The sequence below is a fragment of the Syngnathus scovelli genome, chromosome 3, assembly GCF_024217435.2.
Source record: "Syngnathus scovelli strain Florida chromosome 3, RoL_Ssco_1.2, whole genome shotgun sequence".
In the NCBI taxonomy this organism is placed as follows: domain Eukaryota; kingdom Metazoa; phylum Chordata; class Actinopteri; order Syngnathiformes; family Syngnathidae; genus Syngnathus; species Syngnathus scovelli.
Window position 1 is genome coordinate 17409591 of NC_090849.1, and position 19929 is coordinate 17429519.

A 19929-nucleotide genomic window follows, 5' to 3' on the forward strand; every position below is an offset into this window, starting at 1 on the left:
AGAACCACACAAAATTTTCATTGCAGAATTTTCCAAATAATTATTTCCTGTATGTAAACAGTATAGTTGAATTGAATGATCCACTATGAAAAGAAATTGATTAATTTTGTTTTTCTTTCATGTTCAATAGCTGATTTATTTTTAAATGCAGGAGGCCTTCTGTATTTGACTTTAGTGTACCGTTTCATATTGTGTTTAATGCAAACAGAATATTTAAAAAAAAAACATTTGCATTACAACCACCTAGCCCGCACCTAATTACAATATCTATATACTTATAGAGTTACGGTACATATTTACCTGATTTCATAATAAGGTTCCTATTTTGCAGCAGGCAGTGCCGTTAGGTAGCTATAAAATACGATTTGGATTTTGATTAACAAAGGCTGCCATCTACCGACTGCATTGGGGGATTGTCAAATTGAAAGCTCGAGTTCAATGTTTCCGATTTTCGCCTCGGCCCTGAACGTTACACAATGTCATATATTGGCCAGCAGATGGCGTAAAGAAGCTGTCGCTTCATCTCCTGTCAGGTCCATATGTGTGACCCTTACGTTACTTTCAACATCATAACCACTTTGTGGAGGAGTCACATAAAAGAGCGCACACCATGGGGATTGGTGGTCACAAGGGAAGGTTCTAACGACTTTTGGGCCTATTAGTTTTTTTTTTTTTACCCCTTTTATTTACCCCTTAAGTACTTCTAGGTTAGGTTGATTTCAGTTCAATACTTTCTGGCACGCCTCATCGTGCGTTTGGTCGATAGCTTAAGAAAAGTTGTTGGCGGCTCAGGCGCGTTGACTACTGCTGGAGCGAAACGAGGCAGGATGAATCATGAAGAGACGGTTTCTCTACATAAGCCACGCTATGGAAGTAAGTGGGTCTTTTTATTCAAAGTACTTTATTTATTTTTTTTAACTTTGGTGAGGGATCGACGTTAACTAGATGTTTGATGAGCAGCAGGTGGTTGAGCAGCACCTGACTTCTGCACCCAGGAGGTGTGTCTTCGCAATAAAAAAATAAAATATCGCTTATAAAACAATCCAGAAAGTTTCAAGTGAGACGAATTTATCTGTTGCTTCATGCATACTCAGGATATGCTGTCTAAACCGCAAAGGTTTCACGTGCTGCGGCTACTGCACAAAATTTTGATTTAAATGATTTCCCCTCAATGTATTTCATCAATGTATTCACCATATCAGCCATTCTGCACAGAAGGTCGGTTCTCATAGTTTAAACATTAACTGTTCTACATTGCTGTGGTGGTGATGTTTTCAAATTAAAATCAGCACATGCCAACGCCTCGGCGTCGAGTCGGGTCTTACTGTAGTTATCTTGCTGGGCTAAACATGAGGTCAAAGAGCAAATTTGAAGAGATAAGACCAATCAATCGTGTGATCATCTCAGTGGTGCTGCTTTGCATACACGCCAGGGGAGGTGTCCCTGCAGGGAAACAGCACAAATGTTAGTTTAACACAAGGCTAGCCCAAACCTCTCCAAAGGTTCATTCATGTTGTACCGGGAAGTAAGAAAATGCCCCTCAAAACAAATGTAACAATCAACCCTTTTTATCGCATCTATCTCAAAAAGTCCCCTTTTTTTCAGTGCTACTAGCGAGCAACACTGCACTGAAAAACAGTATGAGTCAACACCATAGAGCCAATAACTGTAGTCCCATGATGATGTGCACACAAAGGCAGCAAACCTCATCCTGTGGGTTAAATATATAACACTTAGTACAAAAGTGCAGGAAGTGTGCACAGTAGTCATTATGTCATGTGATTTGTAGCTTCACTTGGACCAGTCTTTCATGTATAAATATAAATGCAATCAATAAACATTTGCACTTCTCAATTGGCCCCTGATGTGTACAGTGGGATATCTGACAACACCTCTAAAAGTGGTACAATATGAAGTTCAGGCAACATCGTCTCTTGGGAAACGTCAACTCAATGAACTTTTGAAGCACAGGTGGCAGACTCAAATACGGTGCAAAAAGGTGTGGCAGAAAAAGCCCGTGTTAATCTCCAGTGGGATTACTGCGAAAGGGAAAACTTGGAATAGTCACCCCTCACTATATTGCGGTGTACATTCTTTGGCTCTTTCTCAACTGAATTTTGTTTAATTTCCTTTTTTGTCAACATGAAAGCGTATGCTAGTCTTAATATAAAACATTTGTAAAAAAGAGACAACATATGTTTGTCTAATGGATGGTTATTCCAAGGTCCCTTGAAGTGATTATACAGATTTGGTGTCTATGCATCAAAATGTGAAGGCATCCTTTGTAGTTTGTTTTTTTATGCTAGCAGCAATCATCTGACACCATGATGCCCCCACTAGATTAGCATTGTCATAGGCACCCAACTCAAAGCGGTGTGTCATATCTTTCTATTGTTCATATCTATGGTAGCAGCGATGACCAAGAGTAGAAATACGATGACCGTAGAACTGGAAATGAAACTTCTGTGACGTGGGGAAAGGTCTCTCTGGTTTGCAGAACTTCTTATCCGGATATAACAAGAAATTAATGGGAAGACTGAGATTGTTAACATAAAGGGTGTTGCTGTCTGTAGCATGATGTAGTAGTGTCAAACTTCCAGTAGAACTCCCAAGTTCAGAGAATAATTTTTTAGTTTTTACTGTAAACATGAAATGAATCCATGTTTATTTGACTTCTCTGGAGCTTAGGCTAATCAGTCAACTGGTTTAACCACTTTTCTTGCGGCAGGCAGCGGTGAGGACGCAACCCCCGTGTATGACGATATATCCCATGTGAAATTAGGTGTCCTTTGCACTGACCTGCCAAAACATTCAAAGCAGATCCAATCACGGTGATGTAATGTTCTTGATCTTTCATGTGAAAATTCTGAATATAGTCAGAGTCCAAGAATTTGGGTATTGGTCAAGCCATACGAATAGGCCTTCACTCCACCAGAAGTAATGAAGTGATTGGATTAGGCTGATGTAAGACACATTCATTAAGATGCGGGTAAAGGTCAAGTCCCAGCAGAAGTCACTTGGCTAGATTTACACTTTGGTGCTTCAATGTAGTGGATTTTACTTTGCTTACGTTTAGTAAACATGCACATGACAGCAGCACTACTGTCAATATTGACCTGTTTTTCATTTTGGGTCATGATGATATAAAGTACCTCCTATACATGATCAGTTGAATGTTTTATTTGATGAGCTACATTTATGGATCAGCATAATATTAGTCAGATTTGTTTATTAAAAATAAGCAGTAACAGCTTTGCAATTCATTTTTGCAGCCATTCAGGACGATGAGAGACTGTCAGCGGAGGAGATGGATGAGAGGAGGCGGCAGAACATCGCCTACGAGTACCTGTGTCATCTGGAGGAGGCCAAACGGTAAAATAACAAAAGCCCATCCCCAGAAGAACTTTTTTGGAGCCATCAGGCGAAAAGCGTTCTCTATTGAAAGAATACTTAGAATTGAATTAGTTATGGTTATGAAGTTTGAAGAAGAACAGCAGCATGAGCTGAGAAAAGCTGCGAGTGCTTAATTGATGATGCTTGCGTGAAGCTGTCAGAACAGGTAAAGACCGAATTAGCACGCACAGGAGACGATTACACGCTACTGCAGATCAATTCTGCTGACTTCGTGGAAACAATCCCTCGGACTTAATCTCTAACCTCTTAACGATCCATGAGAAAAACCAAATCCAGCACTTCACATATGCAACAATTGTGTCAGGATGTTTTCAGATGTGAAAATGAAAGAACATTCGCTGTGACACGTGCTGAGACAGACCACTTCCTTTTAACTCTCCTTTGCACGGCAATAACTTTCCATTCTTGACATTTGTCGTTGTACGGCGTATCAATTATTCAGTTGTCTCAGCAGTCGAACATGCTCTTGGACTTTGCCTTTATTATTTGCTTTGTCATCAGACGGTCAATTTATGCAGGCGATACGAAGCAGCGAGCACAGATCTCATTACCTAGATTGTAGAAGTCTTGCGTCGCTGTCCCTAGAGGCCTTAACCCAAACAGCTGCTTCCTTCCAACCCAACGGTTTCATACTCTGACTTCCTCTACTATACTCTTGTCATTTGGTCTTCTATTCTGGAAAAAGTGTCAAATTGGATTAGGATTAGGGTTTCTAATGAAGCAGGGAGAGCGAGGGATTAGGGCTTTACGCTCGGGGGTCAGCCGTCGATGTTCTCTGAACAAGGATTGAATCCACTTATCTCCGGTCTAGTGTACAGTATGACTGAAAATACCATTTACTGAACTTAATTAAACTGTGCTTTTTTTTTTTGGGTGGATATCAGTTAATGGTATTCCTGTTTTGTTTTTTGTTTTTTTGGGGTAACCACTCACTTGCACATGAGCTTCTTCAGGTAGACTTTGAACTTTTACCCAAGAGTAAAACACCGATTGTTTACATTTGTCAAAGTTTGTTTTGCGTCGAAACGGATCCTCTCACGGATTCTCTTCTACATCTCATAACACAATCAACTAAGCCATGGCAAAAGTGTGAAAAGCATGTTTTCAGTGCAGCGTCATCAATTGTGGTTTTGAAGCTGAGGGGAAAAGTCTTGTGGCAACACAGTTGCTCGGTTTCTCCTTGGTGGCCACAGATTGGACAATGACAGGAAAATCTTGTCAGATAGCTGTAAACTTACATCGAGTCCGTCCTCCTCGGGAGACATGCTCCTCTATATTGTTCTAAATACAGGAAGTGATGTCTCACAAGCAGGATGTCCCTTTTTGACTGTTTTCCCGCCAAACAATTTGCCCCTAGAAATCACAAGTGTCTCATTTTTTTTTTTTTTTTATGATTCCACATATTTGTGTCTGCATTGAACATTGTCTCGGACGAGTGGAGATGACTGACTATTTCCGTTATTTATTCAGTTGTTGTGATGGGGCTAGAAAATGCTCACAGCTAAACGTTTCTAGCAGCAGAGAAACATTTGGGCAGGAGTGGCGCTCCAACTTTAAATATGGCGTCACTCCAAGCCTGCCTGATAATGTGTAACAGATTGTCGAACCAACATAATTCACAACCTGACAAATCATTTACCAAACTCTTTAGAAGAAAATAGTCCCCAGCGCCAGGCAAAAGCTGCTGTTCACATCTCGGGTTAAACACAGTTCACAAATCCCTTACTTCAATATTTCTCCTCGGGTGGGGACCACGGTTGGAAACATGGGGATGAGCCCAAGAAATGACGCAACCTTTCAATTCAGCAATAACTCTTGCCTCCATATTGGATAAATTACCGCTCTAGCAACACTGAACTGAATGTTTTATCATTTTGGATTTTAAGTGTAAGTTATCAGAATGTTTGTAAACACTTGGCTTTTATCACGGTTCGGCTGAATTAATGGACATTTAGAACACTATAGAAAAGGATCTTCCTATTTGTTGTTAGATGGATGGAAGCCTGCCTGGAAGAAGAGCTGCCCACCACCACAGAACTGGAGGAGGGCCTGAGAAATGGTGTCTACCTTGGCAAACTTGCCAACTTCTTTGCCCCCAAAATGGTGACCGTAAAAAGAATCTATGACAGGGATCAATCTCGGTACAAGGTAGGTCTGTTTTTGATGTTGGCTCTGCCACAGTTGTCGAATACTTGACCACCTACGTCACTTTTAGGAATTTCATTTCAGCCAATTTAGAAGGTCAATCTTCTTTTTTTGTCTTTTAGAGTAAAGGACTGCACTTCAGGCACACTGACAACACAGTCCAGTGGCTCAGGGCCATGGAGTCAGTGGGTCTACCTAAGGTAAGGAGTGTCCAAAGCTCAACGGTTGCTGTCTTGTCTCGCAATCACTCATACACGTGTCCAGTATAGACAATGGTTCAGCCTGACTTAAGCCGTCACAGCTTTGTTTGTTATGACCAGTTGAGTGTTTTGTAGTTGAGTAAATGGTGATGAGGTGACTAGCGGGTAATTCCCATGACAGGATGGAAAAGTCCCTGATCCGTGCAGCGGCATGTGATGTTGGGTCGCTCATATTTTAAGCGAATGAGACCCTAATAATTGTTTACTTTGATAATTAGTGGCTCAAAAACAAATAATAAACAAACAGGATGGAAAGGTCCATAATGAGTGTAGCAAATGTGGTGTTGGGTCACTCGTATTTTAAGAGAATGAGCTCCTAATAATTATTTACTTTGGTAATTAGTGCCTCAAAGCCAAATAATAAATAAATGTTTGGTTGCTGCAGGATAGTGAAACAAATTTTAAAATAATGCACGTAATTCTTGTTTTGTCCAGATATTCTACCCAGAAACGACAGATGTGTACGATCGCAAAAACATGCCCAAGGTGGTATACTGCATACATGCACTAAGGTAAGAAGAATTCCTTGTGTACAGTTGTTGTATTTTAACTGCTTTATTAGGTTCTCAAAATACGGCAGTAGTTCATACATAACACCTCCATATTCCCGTCAATAGCCCTACTTCGTCACAACTGATATATTGATCATCTCCGGATTCGTGACTTGAATGAACAAATTGTCAATTTTCTCCGCCTGACCGTCTGGTCAACAAGAGCGATTTAGGGAGAGATTACGTGAGCTGCTTGGAGTGTTTCTCTGTTGTTGTGTTGTGTCAGGTCCTTTGAGAGTTGGTTTCCTTCCCAACTCCGGCACACATGACTTCTTCCTTCCTGCGACTCCAGCAGGAGACAGACCCACGCGGCTGCCCCTGTGCGCAAATGTACGCACATGGAGTCAAAGCAGCAGATGTTGTTGTAGGCGACATAGTATGGTGGAAAAAATGTCAAACAACAGCAATATAAGATGGATGGAAAAGATTTATAATAGGACAGATAGATGCCGGGGGGGGGGGGAATACATGGAGTCATCTTTTGAGGCAAGCAATTGATCAGCTCATGACGTTAAAATCCCCCCAGTCAGTGTTATTATTGTCGGTCAGCTGTTTAATGAAACTGTGTCCATGTGTCAGGGAAAGCCGTTTCATGTTTGCATACACTCGGTAACCAACTAATCTGCCTCTGCAGCTATTGTTGCCCTGATGGCAGCTCTATCTTTACTATCTATAATTCATTATGACTTATCAGATACCTGCAGACTGATGAAAGTTTGATGAAGTCTCCAAGCAACTACCTGTTGAATTAATTGACCAGTAGACGAGAGGACAGGCTCATGTGGCTGGTGTCGATTCTGTCTGAGCCAACACTACCTCCCTGTGGTGTTGATGTGTTATTGGTGGGAATTGCAAAAAAAAAAGAAAAGCCAGGCTTAATCTCTGTTATTCAAGAAAATTCAGGCAAATCTTGCAGTTGCTGTTTGTAGCTGCAGATTGTCAGGCTTTGAGTGCTTGCTCAAGTTTTATTGCTAATCTTAGGCACACTGTTGTTTTTTTCAGCTTGTACTTGTACAAACTAGGCATTGCACCCCAGATCCAGGACCTATTAGGGAAGGTGGCCTTTACAGGTAACAACATGAAGAAAAAAAAAATACTTGATCTATTGCTTGTTTTTAACGCCGGTCATAGTCTTGCTGTTGTGCTATATTTTGTGTGCTGTGTGTGTATCCCAGAGGAAGAGATCAGTAACATGAGGAGTGAACTGGACAAGTATGGTATTCAAATGCCAGCTTTTAGTAAAATTGGAGGAATCCTGGCCAATGAGCTCTCAGTGGATGAAGCAGCATGTAAGTCATTTAACCTCCTGTCTACATTTCAGAAGGTGGACTTTTTTTTTTTTTTTAAATCACTGCAGCACTAAATATTGTTGTGTTGCTCTTGCCCTTAGTGCACGCGGCTGTATTTGCAATCAATGAGGCAATAGACAGGGGGCAGGCATCTGTGACCATGTCAGCCCTGACAAATCCAAACGCTGTGCTGAGGAACACCCAGGAAGCCATGGCACAAGACTACCAGGACACGTTGAGCCAGGCCAAGACCAGTAAACAAGATCGGTCCTCGGCGAGTGTAAGAGTTCTATAAAGTTACTCCATCCCCCTGATTTGGTGGACACGCATCCAGCTGTTAAAATGAAACGTTTGTTGAACGTATCAGTGGTGTCATTTGCTTTGGCTTACTCAGTTTGAGAGTTTCGGCATCAGTCCTTTAAAGTTGTTGCCTAAGCAGATGGTTCCAATTGCAGTGTCTAATGGACTCAACTGAAAACGCTTGGCCGCAATGACTCGTGCCGAGCCTTGCCAGAACATTCCAGCTGCTGCAGTGTCAGCTGTACTTCACCAAACGTTAACACTTGCACCGCAAACATCGCTTGAAACTTTTGTTAAACAAACACGCCACTCTGAGCTACATGAATAATGTAACTTTTCTATTTTTCCTAGTACTCCACATTACACACTCAGGAACGAGATGTTTATGAGGAGCTGCTGACACAGCAGGAGATCCAGAGCTGCATAGACTTTGTCAACAGTAAGGACTAACCTTCCTCCATCACCATCAACGTTGCTGGACGATAGAATGACTCGCTTCTGTTGTTTTTTCTGTTTGCAGTCCAAGCAGCAGTAAGGCAGGTGAATCATGCCGTGCGCACCCAGGATGAAGCTTCTCTTTTGGCTGCACTCAGGCTTCAAGCGCTGTCCCTGTGCGGTGTGCAGAATGTGAACCATGGCTGGTACCTGGAGCATTTTACCACCTATTGTCTGCACAAATCCAAGGTACTCTAATGTTGCCACCCAGTATGCAACCTCGTATATAGTATGTAAATGTTTAGTCCATACAGACTGATAAATACTGATATGAAGGGTATGTCATGTTGCAATAAGTTTCATATTAATATCAACTTCAAGCATTTTTTTTAACCGCAGGATGAAGACAAAGGAGTTCTGGCGGATAAGAATGAGATTCAAAGAGTTGTCACCTCATGCAATGACTTTGCAGAGGCTGAAAGACGAAGTAAGCGCAATTCCATGCTCCTAATTTTCACCTCTTTCTGAAGTATGTTCAATTCGCATCATTTCATCTCATTGTTTTTCTGAGCAGAACTTGAGGCAGTTTCAGCCATCAACACTGCCATTCGTCTTGGCGACGCAGCGGCGACGGCCGAGGAGCTCATGAACCCCGAGGCTCAACTGTCTATTGTCTACGCAACAGCTGCCACTCTCTATCAGAATGAGCTTTTTAGTTTGCAACTGCAAAGTGGGAAGGTACGACCTGGCATCATCCTTACTCGTATGAAGATCCACCGGGACTGTATTATGTTTCTCTATATGAGATGTGCAGTGTTGTCATGAGTCCAAAATTGATGTTGCATTCAGTCTGGCCTGAGTCATGAGGAATTGAGCGTGGCTGTGGAAATGCTGTCAGCTGTAGCTGTGCTCAATGAGGTTTTGGACACCAAAGATTCACAGGCTGTCATCGAGCAGCTAACAGACTCACCTCTGGGTTTCACAAACATGGACCAAGACAACCTAATTAGGTATGTCAACTGTTGGACTTTTGGTAGTTAGAATGATGACAAGTAACAGTAAATGGCCGCCATTTAATAAATAGCACTGTAGCAGATCATCTTAAGTCCTTGTTAAGTTCTTTGTAGGCTCCTTAATTTTGATGAAATTGTGTTAAAATATTACACTGGTGTCTTTGGTCAGGTATGCTGACACCCTAACCGAGCAGCGGGTGGAGTCTCTTGCGACTGGCCAAGAGTTCCTCACTTGGAATGATGTTCAAAAATGCATTGACGCTGTCAACGTTCAGGTCGCTGAAGAGCACGAACGTAAGAACGTCACGCAAGTTTCTGATTGTAGCACTAATTTGCATGTCGCAGTTAGTAGTCGTAAATATTGATGATTTCTATTTATTTATTCATAATTAAATAAATGAAAAAAATGGTATCCCTCTATACTTCTTCTAGGAATCATAGCAGTAGCCGAGATCAATGAGGCGTTGAACTCTGGTGATCATCAGCAGACACTTGCAGCCTTGCTCCTCCCTACTGCCAAGTTGACAGCGGTGAACCCCGTCACAGCCAAACACTACCACGATGTTCTACTCTGTACCAAACAATCCCTCTGCCAGGTACTATGCTTTTTAAATGTGTATGTATAAATATGTGCTTATAACAACAGATTCATAGTTGTTTTTCAACCTCAGAAATGTGTCAGATCATAAATTGGAGCGGCTCTCATCATGGGCAAATCAAATCTCTCCTAGTGTAGGTTTGACATTTTTGGTTTTGTTCTCAAATAGATGTAGAGTTTCTAAAAAAGTTTTCTTAACTCCCAATTACACAATTCTATTACATAAAATACATAAGAGTTAATGTTTTCATCAATAACATTGCCAAATCAGCTAGTTTCATTGCCACACCGCAAAATAAACTTCCATCGTTTAGTTTATCAATTGTGAAATCTTTAAATCTGTGAAACATTACAAGAAGTATATTTAGGATTTGTATTTTATTTTTTAAACGGTGAGTAATATTTTGCATTTCTGATGTCGAACGATTCATAATTTTTATTCGATTATGTCACAAAATCAACAGAATTGCAACATTCCTGTCCTAGTGCTGCACATACAGTCGATGTGTACATAAGAGACTTTTTTTTTACTGTGGTCGTGTACTACCCTGTTTATTTCCCTGCGTCGGACGTTTCCGAGATTGTGTTTCCCTGCTGTGTCCCAACAATAGTCTTGTAAAGCGATGCCATTTCGCTACCTACTCGCATATCCTAACAGCCAGCCTCTCCGGGATCCTGCGGATGGAGATGAATTGTATCTCTGGTGCAGCCGATTTAGAAATGAGCAAACACAGGAAGGGATCCAAACAACTGTGGAAGCAGCAGAGACACACAGCACATCTGTAGTATCCGTACAGTTTGTCATCCCCGCTGGAAAACAGACGTGCGTAGTGTGCAATATGCAAGATCCCGCTGGGCAAGAAACACACCACAAAGATGACGAAAACCACAGTACTGATCTTGATAAACGGTCTCCAGTTACACCCCGATTGTCCAAGATGGTGTACCACTGACACGTGTGCATAGATGGAAATCATAAAGGGGACTACAAAGCCCAGGAAAACCAGCATCAGTCTGTAGGGCACAAGCAGTGAATGGGATTTTTCGTCAAGGGGAAGCACATCGTGGCAGGTGGTGACTTCCAGCTCGGCGAGCCAATAGCTTTGCCTGACCAGTAGCTCTGGTATAATCGCAGCCCCAAATAGGAACCACACGATGAAGCACGCCCAGACTGCTAGCGCGGTCTTGGCCAGCCTTCTGTACAGGAAGGGCTTAACCACAGCCAGGTAGCGCTTCAGACTGATGCACGCTATCGTCTGCGCTGCGCAGTAGACGTTGCCATAAAACAAGGCCGTCATCAGCCGGCAGGAGAATTCTCCAAATACCCAGTTGTTTCCACTGAAGTGGTAGTGGACGCGCAATGCCAGGGAAAACAGAAGCAGCAGGTCTGACAAGGCCAGATTCAGATAAAGGACAACTGTGGACAAGGACTTTGCTCGAAGTCTCAGTCTGAGGAAGGCCAGAATGTAGGCATTGGAGGGAATGCCCACGATCATAGCCAAGATGTACGATAAAGGAAGGATCCAGGTGCTTAAGAGCCCCGTGGCGTAGGTTGTCGCCGCGTCGTCTGGGTCCACATCCAGCCACGGGTCTCCACTGTCATGAAGATCGGCTGACAGCTGCTTTGTCCAATTGTGTTGAAATATCTTGCCCTTGAAAGATTTTGGAGACACTTCAGATTGTGTACTGTTTGCAGTCCGAGTTTTATTGCCTATATGGGGAGAAAATGTTTGTTTATTGAGAGATGCAACTTTTATTTTATTTTTTTAAATCAGATTTATAGTTCTCAAGGGATAATAACAAAATGACCAGAAGCTCATGTCTTAAACCATTTAGTTGATCTAATTGCAGTTCAGGATTGACACAAAGAAATAAAATTTAACAGGGGAAATAGATGATGAAAGTCACTTACCATCAGCCTGGATATTCTGCGCAGCCATTAGACAAATGAGTAGTCCGGCTAAAATGTCTGCCATGTCTACCGAATACAGAAAAATTCAATATTGTTTGGTTTTAGTATTTTTTAGAACGAATAGCAGTTATCCGCCTATGAATTTTGTTTCAGGCATCGCAGCAGCAGCGCTACAACTGCCGACGATGCGTACTCAAACTTTGCTTGCTCAAAGTACAAGGAAAGCTTGCCTGTTTGTGCGCTCCTACATGCACGTTTCCTGTCTAGCCTTGAAAGCAAAATTCCCCGCTGCCTGCGTCAGTCACTGCCCACTGACTCACTGGAGTGGGAGGATACAAAGAACGTGGTTTAGAATTTGCTGTGATATTCAAAAGTGTCATCAAATAGTTGTTAAGCGTGTATTTTATAGTAATGCCAGATTTAGCAATTGAAGGTCATTGCTGAATATTGTGTTGCGACATATGGGTCATCCCGCTGTAAAAAAAAAAAAAGTTATGCAATCATTATTCTCTTTGCTCCGCTACAAGTAGTCTTGCCTGTAAAGTAATTAGCTATTTTTGTATTCTGTTGATAGTTCAATAAATTGGGATATAATCTACTCCACAAGAAAAACAGTCTGGGAAATTTCAGCCACTGCAGAGGGTTATTTTAGGACCCAACCTAATGACGATTTCCTTCCTGCCAGTGGTCAGGGATTGCCTTAACCATCCCCAGAGTTAACTAAAATTAGCCTTCAAAGATACATTTGTTATAGTCTTGTTACAGAGATAGTGGAGATGGAGCGGCATTTGCATCATCATCATAACGGGAAAGTTTAGACTAGGTTCAGGTATTGCCATCTTAAATTGATCTGTCTTGTTGTGGATGAAGAATCGAGTAAATTAAATGGTTGGACAATTCCTGTATATCGATTTTAAATATCTACAAACAGTGGTTAATAATATACTTTTACTTTGAAAATGTGGCAACTCATTTTGTTCAATTGCAGACCTCGGGAGATGAATCCGCTGTGCTGTGGCTGGACCAAATCCAAGAGGTCATACATGCAGCCAACCAAGATGCAGAAGAAGCTCTCACAAGTCAGTGCACATTTTTTTTTTTACTTTGGCTCTATGGATGTTATGTTTTGCATTTTTTTTCAAATTTTTTAAGCCAGTTTTATACGCATGGATTTTCTGACTGGTTGACTTGATGAATAGTGAGCATCATTGTGACGTTCTGTCCCTTTTCAACTTCCAACCCACAAAGTATCAAATCAACATTCTATAAATGTTTACTCCCACTGTTACTTGACTGATGCCATATTTGCCACTTCTTACACTTCTTTGGCTCGGTCATCCTTTCTTTTGACAGTGGCTGAAGCAGTAGCTGACATTAACAAGATGGTGGCAGAGGGCGATTCCCAGAATACACTGCTGGCTCTGCAATCCCCAAATGCAAGGCTGAGAGACGTGCTCGCAGAATGTGCTGAAACGTACCAGGCCGAACTGGCGCAAACGCAACAAACGATTGCACCTGAAGGTAGTTACACTCACCAATCTTTGGTCGAAGAGTGATTAAATTCTCCAAATTCTTTTAGGTGGCATCAATAGTGTGTGGGTGAAACATTGCGTAAATGACAGATATGATTACTATTATAATCTGGAGACTGGACACGATGCCTGGGAGGAGCCCGAAAACTTTGAACACAATAGTGGCCACCTCAGTAAAGAGGAAATTCAGGTACCCCGCCACCCTTCAGTACATCACATCTGATAACGATTGATTCAATATTGATGGTCGTTTATCCCGTTTAGAGTGTCGTCAGTTGTGTGACTGCAGAATATAACCGGGAGCAATTGTGGTTGGCCAACGACTGCTTGGTAGCGCAGCTGCAGGCGAGGATGCGAGGTTTTCTGGTGAGGCAAAGGCATGCTCAGAGGATGGAGTACCTGCGGCAACAAGAACCGCACATCATCCAACTGCAGGTCCTCCCCCCTTCCATCTCTGCAATTAATTTTCATTTATATTGATTTTTAGTTCAAATCCTTTTTGTTTTTTTCCCAGGCATGCTGGAGAGGTTACAAACAGAGGAAAATATACAGGAACAGAATAAATGTGCTTCATCGAAATGTCAGCTCAATTGTCAAGGTGAGGCGTTGATTCCGGTTTGTCGTAAAAGTTACGTTCCACGGTAATCCATTTGAAAACACTATTGTTTTTGATTACTTCTAGATTCAGTCATTTGTTAAAATGTGGAAAGCCAAGCGTGCATACAATGAACGTTTGCAATACTTTAAAGATCACGTGAGTAACACTCCAAGATGGTTTTGGTTTGATTACACAAGGCATTTACTGATATTTTTGCAAATAGGAGAAGGAAGTTGTCACCATCCAGGCTTTTGTAAAGGCCAATAAAGCAAGAAATGACTATAGAACCCTGAGTAAGTGACATAATATCTCACTCAATATACATTTACATATTGTGTATTATGATATTTCATTGATTTTTCTCTCACTCTTGTTTACAATAATACAGCCGGGGCCACAGACCCGCCTCTATCAGTCGTGCGCAAGTTTGTCCACTTGCTGGAGCAGAGCGCTTTGGATTTGCAGGAGGAACAGGAAGTGACGCGGCTCAAGGAGGAAGTGGTCACCAGGATTCGCTCAAACCAGCAGATGGAGCAAGATTTGAACCTGATGGACATCAAGATTGGATTGCTGGTGAAGAACAGAATCACGCTGCAGGTGGCAAAAGCTCTATTCTATATGCAAGTGCAGGTTTGGCCTATGTGGATCGTTCACTAACCGTGTCTCCGTTTCTGCTGAAAGGATGTCGTGACTCATAATAAGACAATGAAGAATATGAAAAATCAAGCAAGTAATGATGACCTGGCCACAGCAGACAAACTGGGAATAAAAGGCCTAAGTAAAGGAAAACGGAAGAAACTGGAGGCCTATCAACATCTTTTTTACCTCCTTCAGGTAACGGGTCGACCCTTTCTTAATTGAGCATCGTGTCAATTTTCCAAACACGACAACCGTGTCCGACGTCTCTGCTTTTTTTTTTTTCCCCTTGCAGACCAATCCGTCCTACTTGGCTAAGCTCATCTTCCAAATGCCCCAAAACAAGTCTACAAAGTTCATGGACACTGTCATCTTCACCTTGTACAACTATGCCTCCAACCAGCGAGAAGAATATTTGCTGCTTAAACTCTTCAAAACTGCTCTTGAAGAAGAAATCGGGTATCAACTCAAGTGATAGTCGCGTCTGAATTCGGGTCGTTGCCTTGAGAGATGGTTCTGGTCCACTGTGAATTTTTCTTGCTGTGTCGCAGGTCGAAGGTTGACCAAATTCAGGACATTGTGACAGGAAATCCCACAGTCATCAAGATGGTGGTGAGCTTCAACCGAGGAGCACGGGGCCACAACTCTCTGCGTCAGCTTTTGGCTCCTGTGGTCAAAGACATCATTGACGACAAAAATCTCGGCATCAACACCAACCCAGTAGATGTTTACAAAGCTTGGGTCAACCAGCTGGAGACGGCCACTGGAGAAGTCAGGTAAGAACATTTTAAATTGATCCCAGAATGGTTTTGATGGGATCAATCAGAAATATACTGGGTCTGCTCAAAATATGAAATATTCGATGGGCCTTCAGGAATTTGCCTCTTTCGTACCGTTTTGGTTGAAAGCACTGCCAACTTCTATCATTGAAACCAAATTAGTTTCCCTGATTAGCCAGATGTCCATGAACAAACCAGACAGCCATTCAACAACATAATATGCAATAAAATGTTAACTGCTGCCTGTATTGATGTTGTTGTGTCTCAGTAAATTGCCTTATGAAGTGACTCCGGAGCAGGCCATGTCACACGAGGAAGTCCGCAAAAGGCTGGAGGCTTCCAGTCTGGCACTTCGCTCTGCAACAGATAAAGTCCTCAACTCCATTGTGTCCTCTCTGGATACTATTCCGTAAGTTGGAAATGGGAAATGTGCCCTCCGTGACAATTTTCACTTGCCAAAACTACCTTTGCAGTTACTACATTGTTGGATGAATGTTATCTGTTTATTATCGTTGCCCACTTTATTCTTTTCACACAGTAATAGGTACATATTACGGTTTTGTCGATTAGTCACTTTCTCATGTTCATATGAGAGAAGTAATCATACGAATATTTAGAAAACACATTTTATTTCTTTTTTGCTTTCAGTATAAAGTACGGTACTAAACACAGGTCCAAGTGTACCACTAGATGGTGCTGATGTTTAAACGGCCTTGGTAGAACATTGTCAAGTTCATTGATACCCATTTGTAATATTTCTGTGGACAATTTGGAGTCCTCATCATCGCTTGTTGTTTTGCGTGCAGTTATGGCATGCGATACGTCGCCAAGGTTCTGAAGAACTGCCTCCACGAAAAGTTTCCGGATGCATCAGAAGATGAGCTGCTAAAGGTAGGTTGTGCACTTTATTTCCTGTGAAACGTTACTTCTGTGATGTCGAAGATTGTAATTGACGTCGCCTCTCTTTTCCATTGCAGGTAGTTGGCAACTTGCTTTACTACCGTTACATGAATCCTGCCATCGTAGCTCCCGACGGATTCGACATTATTGACCTGTCGGCGGGAGGGCAGCTCCATGTGGATCAGCGACGCAACCTGGGATCTGTGGCCAAGATGCTCCAGCATGCGGCTGCCAACAAGCTGTTTGAGGGCGAGAATGCGCACATGACGCCTATGAACGACTTCATCTCTCAGACATACGAGAAGTTCCGGTGAGGATGCACAATTAGCTAATACTCAACTCATCTGGGTAGATTGGCACCAAATTGCTTAGCACCAATTTTGCATCCACATGTATCCTCCTTATCTGTTCTTAAAATAAAATAATTTCTGAATTCCATTAAGGGTGTTTTTCCAGTCGGCCTGCGATGTCCCCGAACCCGAGGAGAAGTTCAACATTGATGAATACTCTGACATGGTGACCCTGAGCAAGCCTGTTATCTATATCTCAATAGAGGAGATAATCAATACGCACTCAGTAAGTCAAATTGAGGTTGATGTTATGTTGGCGTCAAGATCTTGAACTCATTTTCACATCTGTATCATCGCAGCTCCTCTTGGAACATCTGGACGCCATCTCACCAGACCTCAACGACCTGTTGCATGAGCTCCTGCAGGATTTGGGAGATGTCCCTGACGTTGAGACATTACTTGGTACCTCCCATGTTTATGCTACACATTTGGTTCCTATTAAAAGACATCAATGTCAATTGTTTTCCATGTTCTTCTTCAAATGAGGTGAGGGAGCCGTTCATAGCAATGACACCAACAGGGATAGTGTCCTCAACCAGCTGGCCAAGACCGAGATCTCCCTCACCCTGACCAGCAAGTTTGAGCTACTTGAAGGGGATGACAAAGACTTGAAGACTCTTATGACAAAGTGAGTTTTTTTTTTTACTCTTTGTGGGTTGACTTTTGGGGTGAGGCAAATTCTTTTCTGTTCAATTATGACTATTTGCCATTGCACAAAGAAAAGCATTTAGTAGAATGATATCACAGAAGAACTTGAGAGCCACATACACACTCACGCCAACATCTTGTAGAAAGCCTTCAAAGAAGACTGCCCATATTTCCTTTTATTTGTACTTCTTTGTACCCTTAATGGCCAAGTGTCCCAATACTTGTGTGCCTGAATCTGTGGCTCGAGATGACTCTTTTGATACTCCATGGACAGAATGAAGCTACAATGTAGTGTTGTTCTATCTTTGACCCTTATTCCGCATATACAGAATTTTTATTTATTTATTTCCCCGCCCCCCCGTCCTGTTATCGCCTCGTGACCCAACTTTGTCTTTCCTGCACTTGAATCATTTCCTGTCCAAACAGGAAGAAGCTTGCCAGCGGCAGTTATCTTCCCTATGAACATGCATCCTTCTGTGTGTAACGTGCTGAATTAGAAAGATGATTTCATCTCAACCTTGAGATGTATGCTTCCATATGCGTCATCCATATGTAGTGGTTGACACTTTTTTTTCCACACAAGTCTTTTTCAAAGGACTTAAAAACTTTGTATTTCATCTACGAATTTCAGTATCCTACAATACCATGCACCTTATAAAAGGCAAATTAATATGTATAAAAATAAGATATTTTTATTTGTTGGCTTCTTCAAGCATGTGCTTTGTTTTTTGCACGTTATAATTCTCTGCTTTTGTCTTTGTAGGACAAAGAAACTAATAGTAGATGTGATCCGAATTCAACCTGGAGAGACATTGTCTGAAATTTTAGAGACCCCAGCCACAGTGCCTCAGGTGACATTTTCGTACTTAGCACAAAAATAACATTTAGCAATCTGCCCATCTGTTTTTTTAATATATAGTATATATATACTGTAATGTTTGAACTTTGTATCCACAGGAGTCGGAGCATGCCAAGATCGCTGTGTGGCGGGTGGTCCAGGACGCTCAGACCCCCGAGGGTCTAAAGAGCAGCCCTGGCCTGCTGGAGGACAGCCAGCTCCCCCTTGAGCAAAAGAAGCGCAAGATCGTGCGGAATCTTCGTAACTTGGAGCAGGCCAACCTTGTCACTGACACAAATAAATATCAAGACATCATCAGTGACATTGCTAAGGTGTGTAAGCATAGGCTGTAGTCACTCAAGTGTTACTTGGCCTTTCAACTTGTCTACCTAATTGTGATTGTCAGGATATTTGCTGCCAAAGACGCTACCGACAAAGGAGGAAGGCCGATCTCGGTAAGCTCCAGCAGACGCTCGTGGCGCTCAATTCGAAAACAACCTTCTACCAGGAGCAGATGAATTATTATGACACCTACATCAAGACATGCCTGGACAACCTGAACCGCAAGTGAGTGTGACGATCTGCATGTATGTCCTGCACGGTTATGGTGGTTACACTGCTCATGCTTCACTGTGGGCTGTGGCTAGGAATTCACGCAGATCCATCAAAGTGGACAAAGACGAAAAGGGCAGCAAAAAAGGGAAGCCACAATCCTTGAAGTACACCGGCGCAAGGCTACATGAGAAAGGAGTCATTCTGGAGATTGAAGGGCTTCTGATTAACCAGTGAGTCCAGTCGTTTAATGATTTCCAATGCGCTGTGGGTAATTATCCAAGGTTACATTAATTAGCTGAAAATTATTAATACAAATAATGCAACTATCAATGCCATTAACATAGAGACCACTAGATGACAGATTAGTCGTTTAATTCATTACCTGCATTTTTTTTTTTAATCTGTTTTGTGCGCCAGGTTCAAAAATGTCACCTTTGAAATTTTACCAACTGAGGAAGTTGGGAATTTTGAGGTGAAAGCCAAGTTTATGGGTGTTGAGATGGAAAAAGTTCAGCTACAATTCCAGGTAATTTGTCATATTCCCACCACACACAATTACTTAATCTGCATTTTATGTATTTTAATGCTGTCATTTCTGTTTTGTGATGTCATTCCACCTCTAGGACCTTCTGCAGCTGCAATACGAAGGCGTGGCTGTTATGAAGATGTTCGACAAAGCTAAAGTAAACGTGAACTTGCTCATCTTCCTCCTAAATAAAAAGTTCTATGGAAAATGAATAAAAATAGGGAAGCTAGGAAATTGTGCCTTATGACAGCATGCAGTTTGCTCATCAAAATCAAGGTTGTCAGAAAATGTACATGTAATACTATTTTTTTTTTTTCTCTCCAAATAATTTAATGAAGCTGTTTATTTCTTTTTTGGGAGAGCAAGATTTAATGTATTTTAATTAGAAAGGTATTCTCATTTTCTTTATTAGAGAAACACTATTGTTTTGGTGTCCCTTGTATGTTGCTTAAGCAGTTATATCAAAAGGTCGCCCCTCTCTTGGCTTGTTGAAATGTTGAAGTTCACCAGTGCCTTTTTAATCAAAACATCCAAAGCATATTTTAATTAATAAAAATTTTAAATGCTGCAACTAGTGTATTTTTAATATGTAATTTTGTGATTTTGATGTTCAGTGAGAAATAAATTATTTTTCTCCCCACAATTCTACA

At 41.8% G+C, this 19929-nt stretch overlaps 2 protein-coding genes across 3 annotated transcripts; one reads left to right on the forward strand and one right to left on the reverse strand.

Moving 5' to 3' along the window:
• The first annotated feature begins 545 nt into the window (after positions 1 to 545).
• On the forward strand, positions 546 to 19850 carry iqgap2 (IQ motif containing GTPase activating protein 2). Its single transcript, XM_049763511.2, has 38 exons — positions 546 to 873; positions 3273 to 3372; positions 5406 to 5562; positions 5682 to 5759; positions 6255 to 6331; positions 7373 to 7440; positions 7546 to 7659; positions 7761 to 7939; positions 8311 to 8398; positions 8480 to 8643; positions 8794 to 8881; positions 8969 to 9132; positions 9244 to 9404; positions 9577 to 9701; positions 9840 to 10003; positions 12906 to 12996; positions 13271 to 13438; positions 13497 to 13639; positions 13714 to 13884; positions 13964 to 14047; positions 14132 to 14203; positions 14271 to 14340; positions 14436 to 14644; positions 14729 to 14881; positions 14979 to 15142; positions 15235 to 15459; positions 15731 to 15871; positions 16269 to 16353; positions 16440 to 16672; positions 16806 to 16938; positions 17012 to 17114; positions 17199 to 17340; positions 18124 to 18211; positions 18318 to 18530; positions 18605 to 18765; positions 18846 to 18983; positions 19171 to 19279; positions 19377 to 19850. Exons 1-38 carry the CDS (start codon positions 828 to 830, stop codon positions 19488 to 19490), a joined length of 4983 nt encoding a protein of 1660 aa, XP_049619468.1. The 5' UTR covers positions 546 to 827; the 3' UTR covers positions 19491 to 19850.
• On the reverse strand, positions 10365 to 12064 carry f2rl2 (coagulation factor II (thrombin) receptor-like 2). Of its 2 annotated transcripts, none has more exons than XM_049763513.1 (2): positions 11918 to 12064; positions 10365 to 11716 (listed from the first exon to the last, which is right to left on the reverse strand). In XM_049763513.1, exons 1-2 carry the CDS (start codon positions 11979 to 11981, stop codon positions 10644 to 10646), a joined length of 1137 nt encoding a protein of 378 aa, XP_049619470.1. In that variant the 5' UTR covers positions 11982 to 12064; the 3' UTR covers positions 10365 to 10643. The 2 variants fall into 2 exon arrangements, with proteins under 2 accessions (XP_049619470.1, XP_049619471.1); XM_049763514.1 differs by having other exon boundaries at positions 10365 to 11657; positions 11918 to 12047.
• Positions 19851 to 19929: the final 79 nt, after the last annotated feature.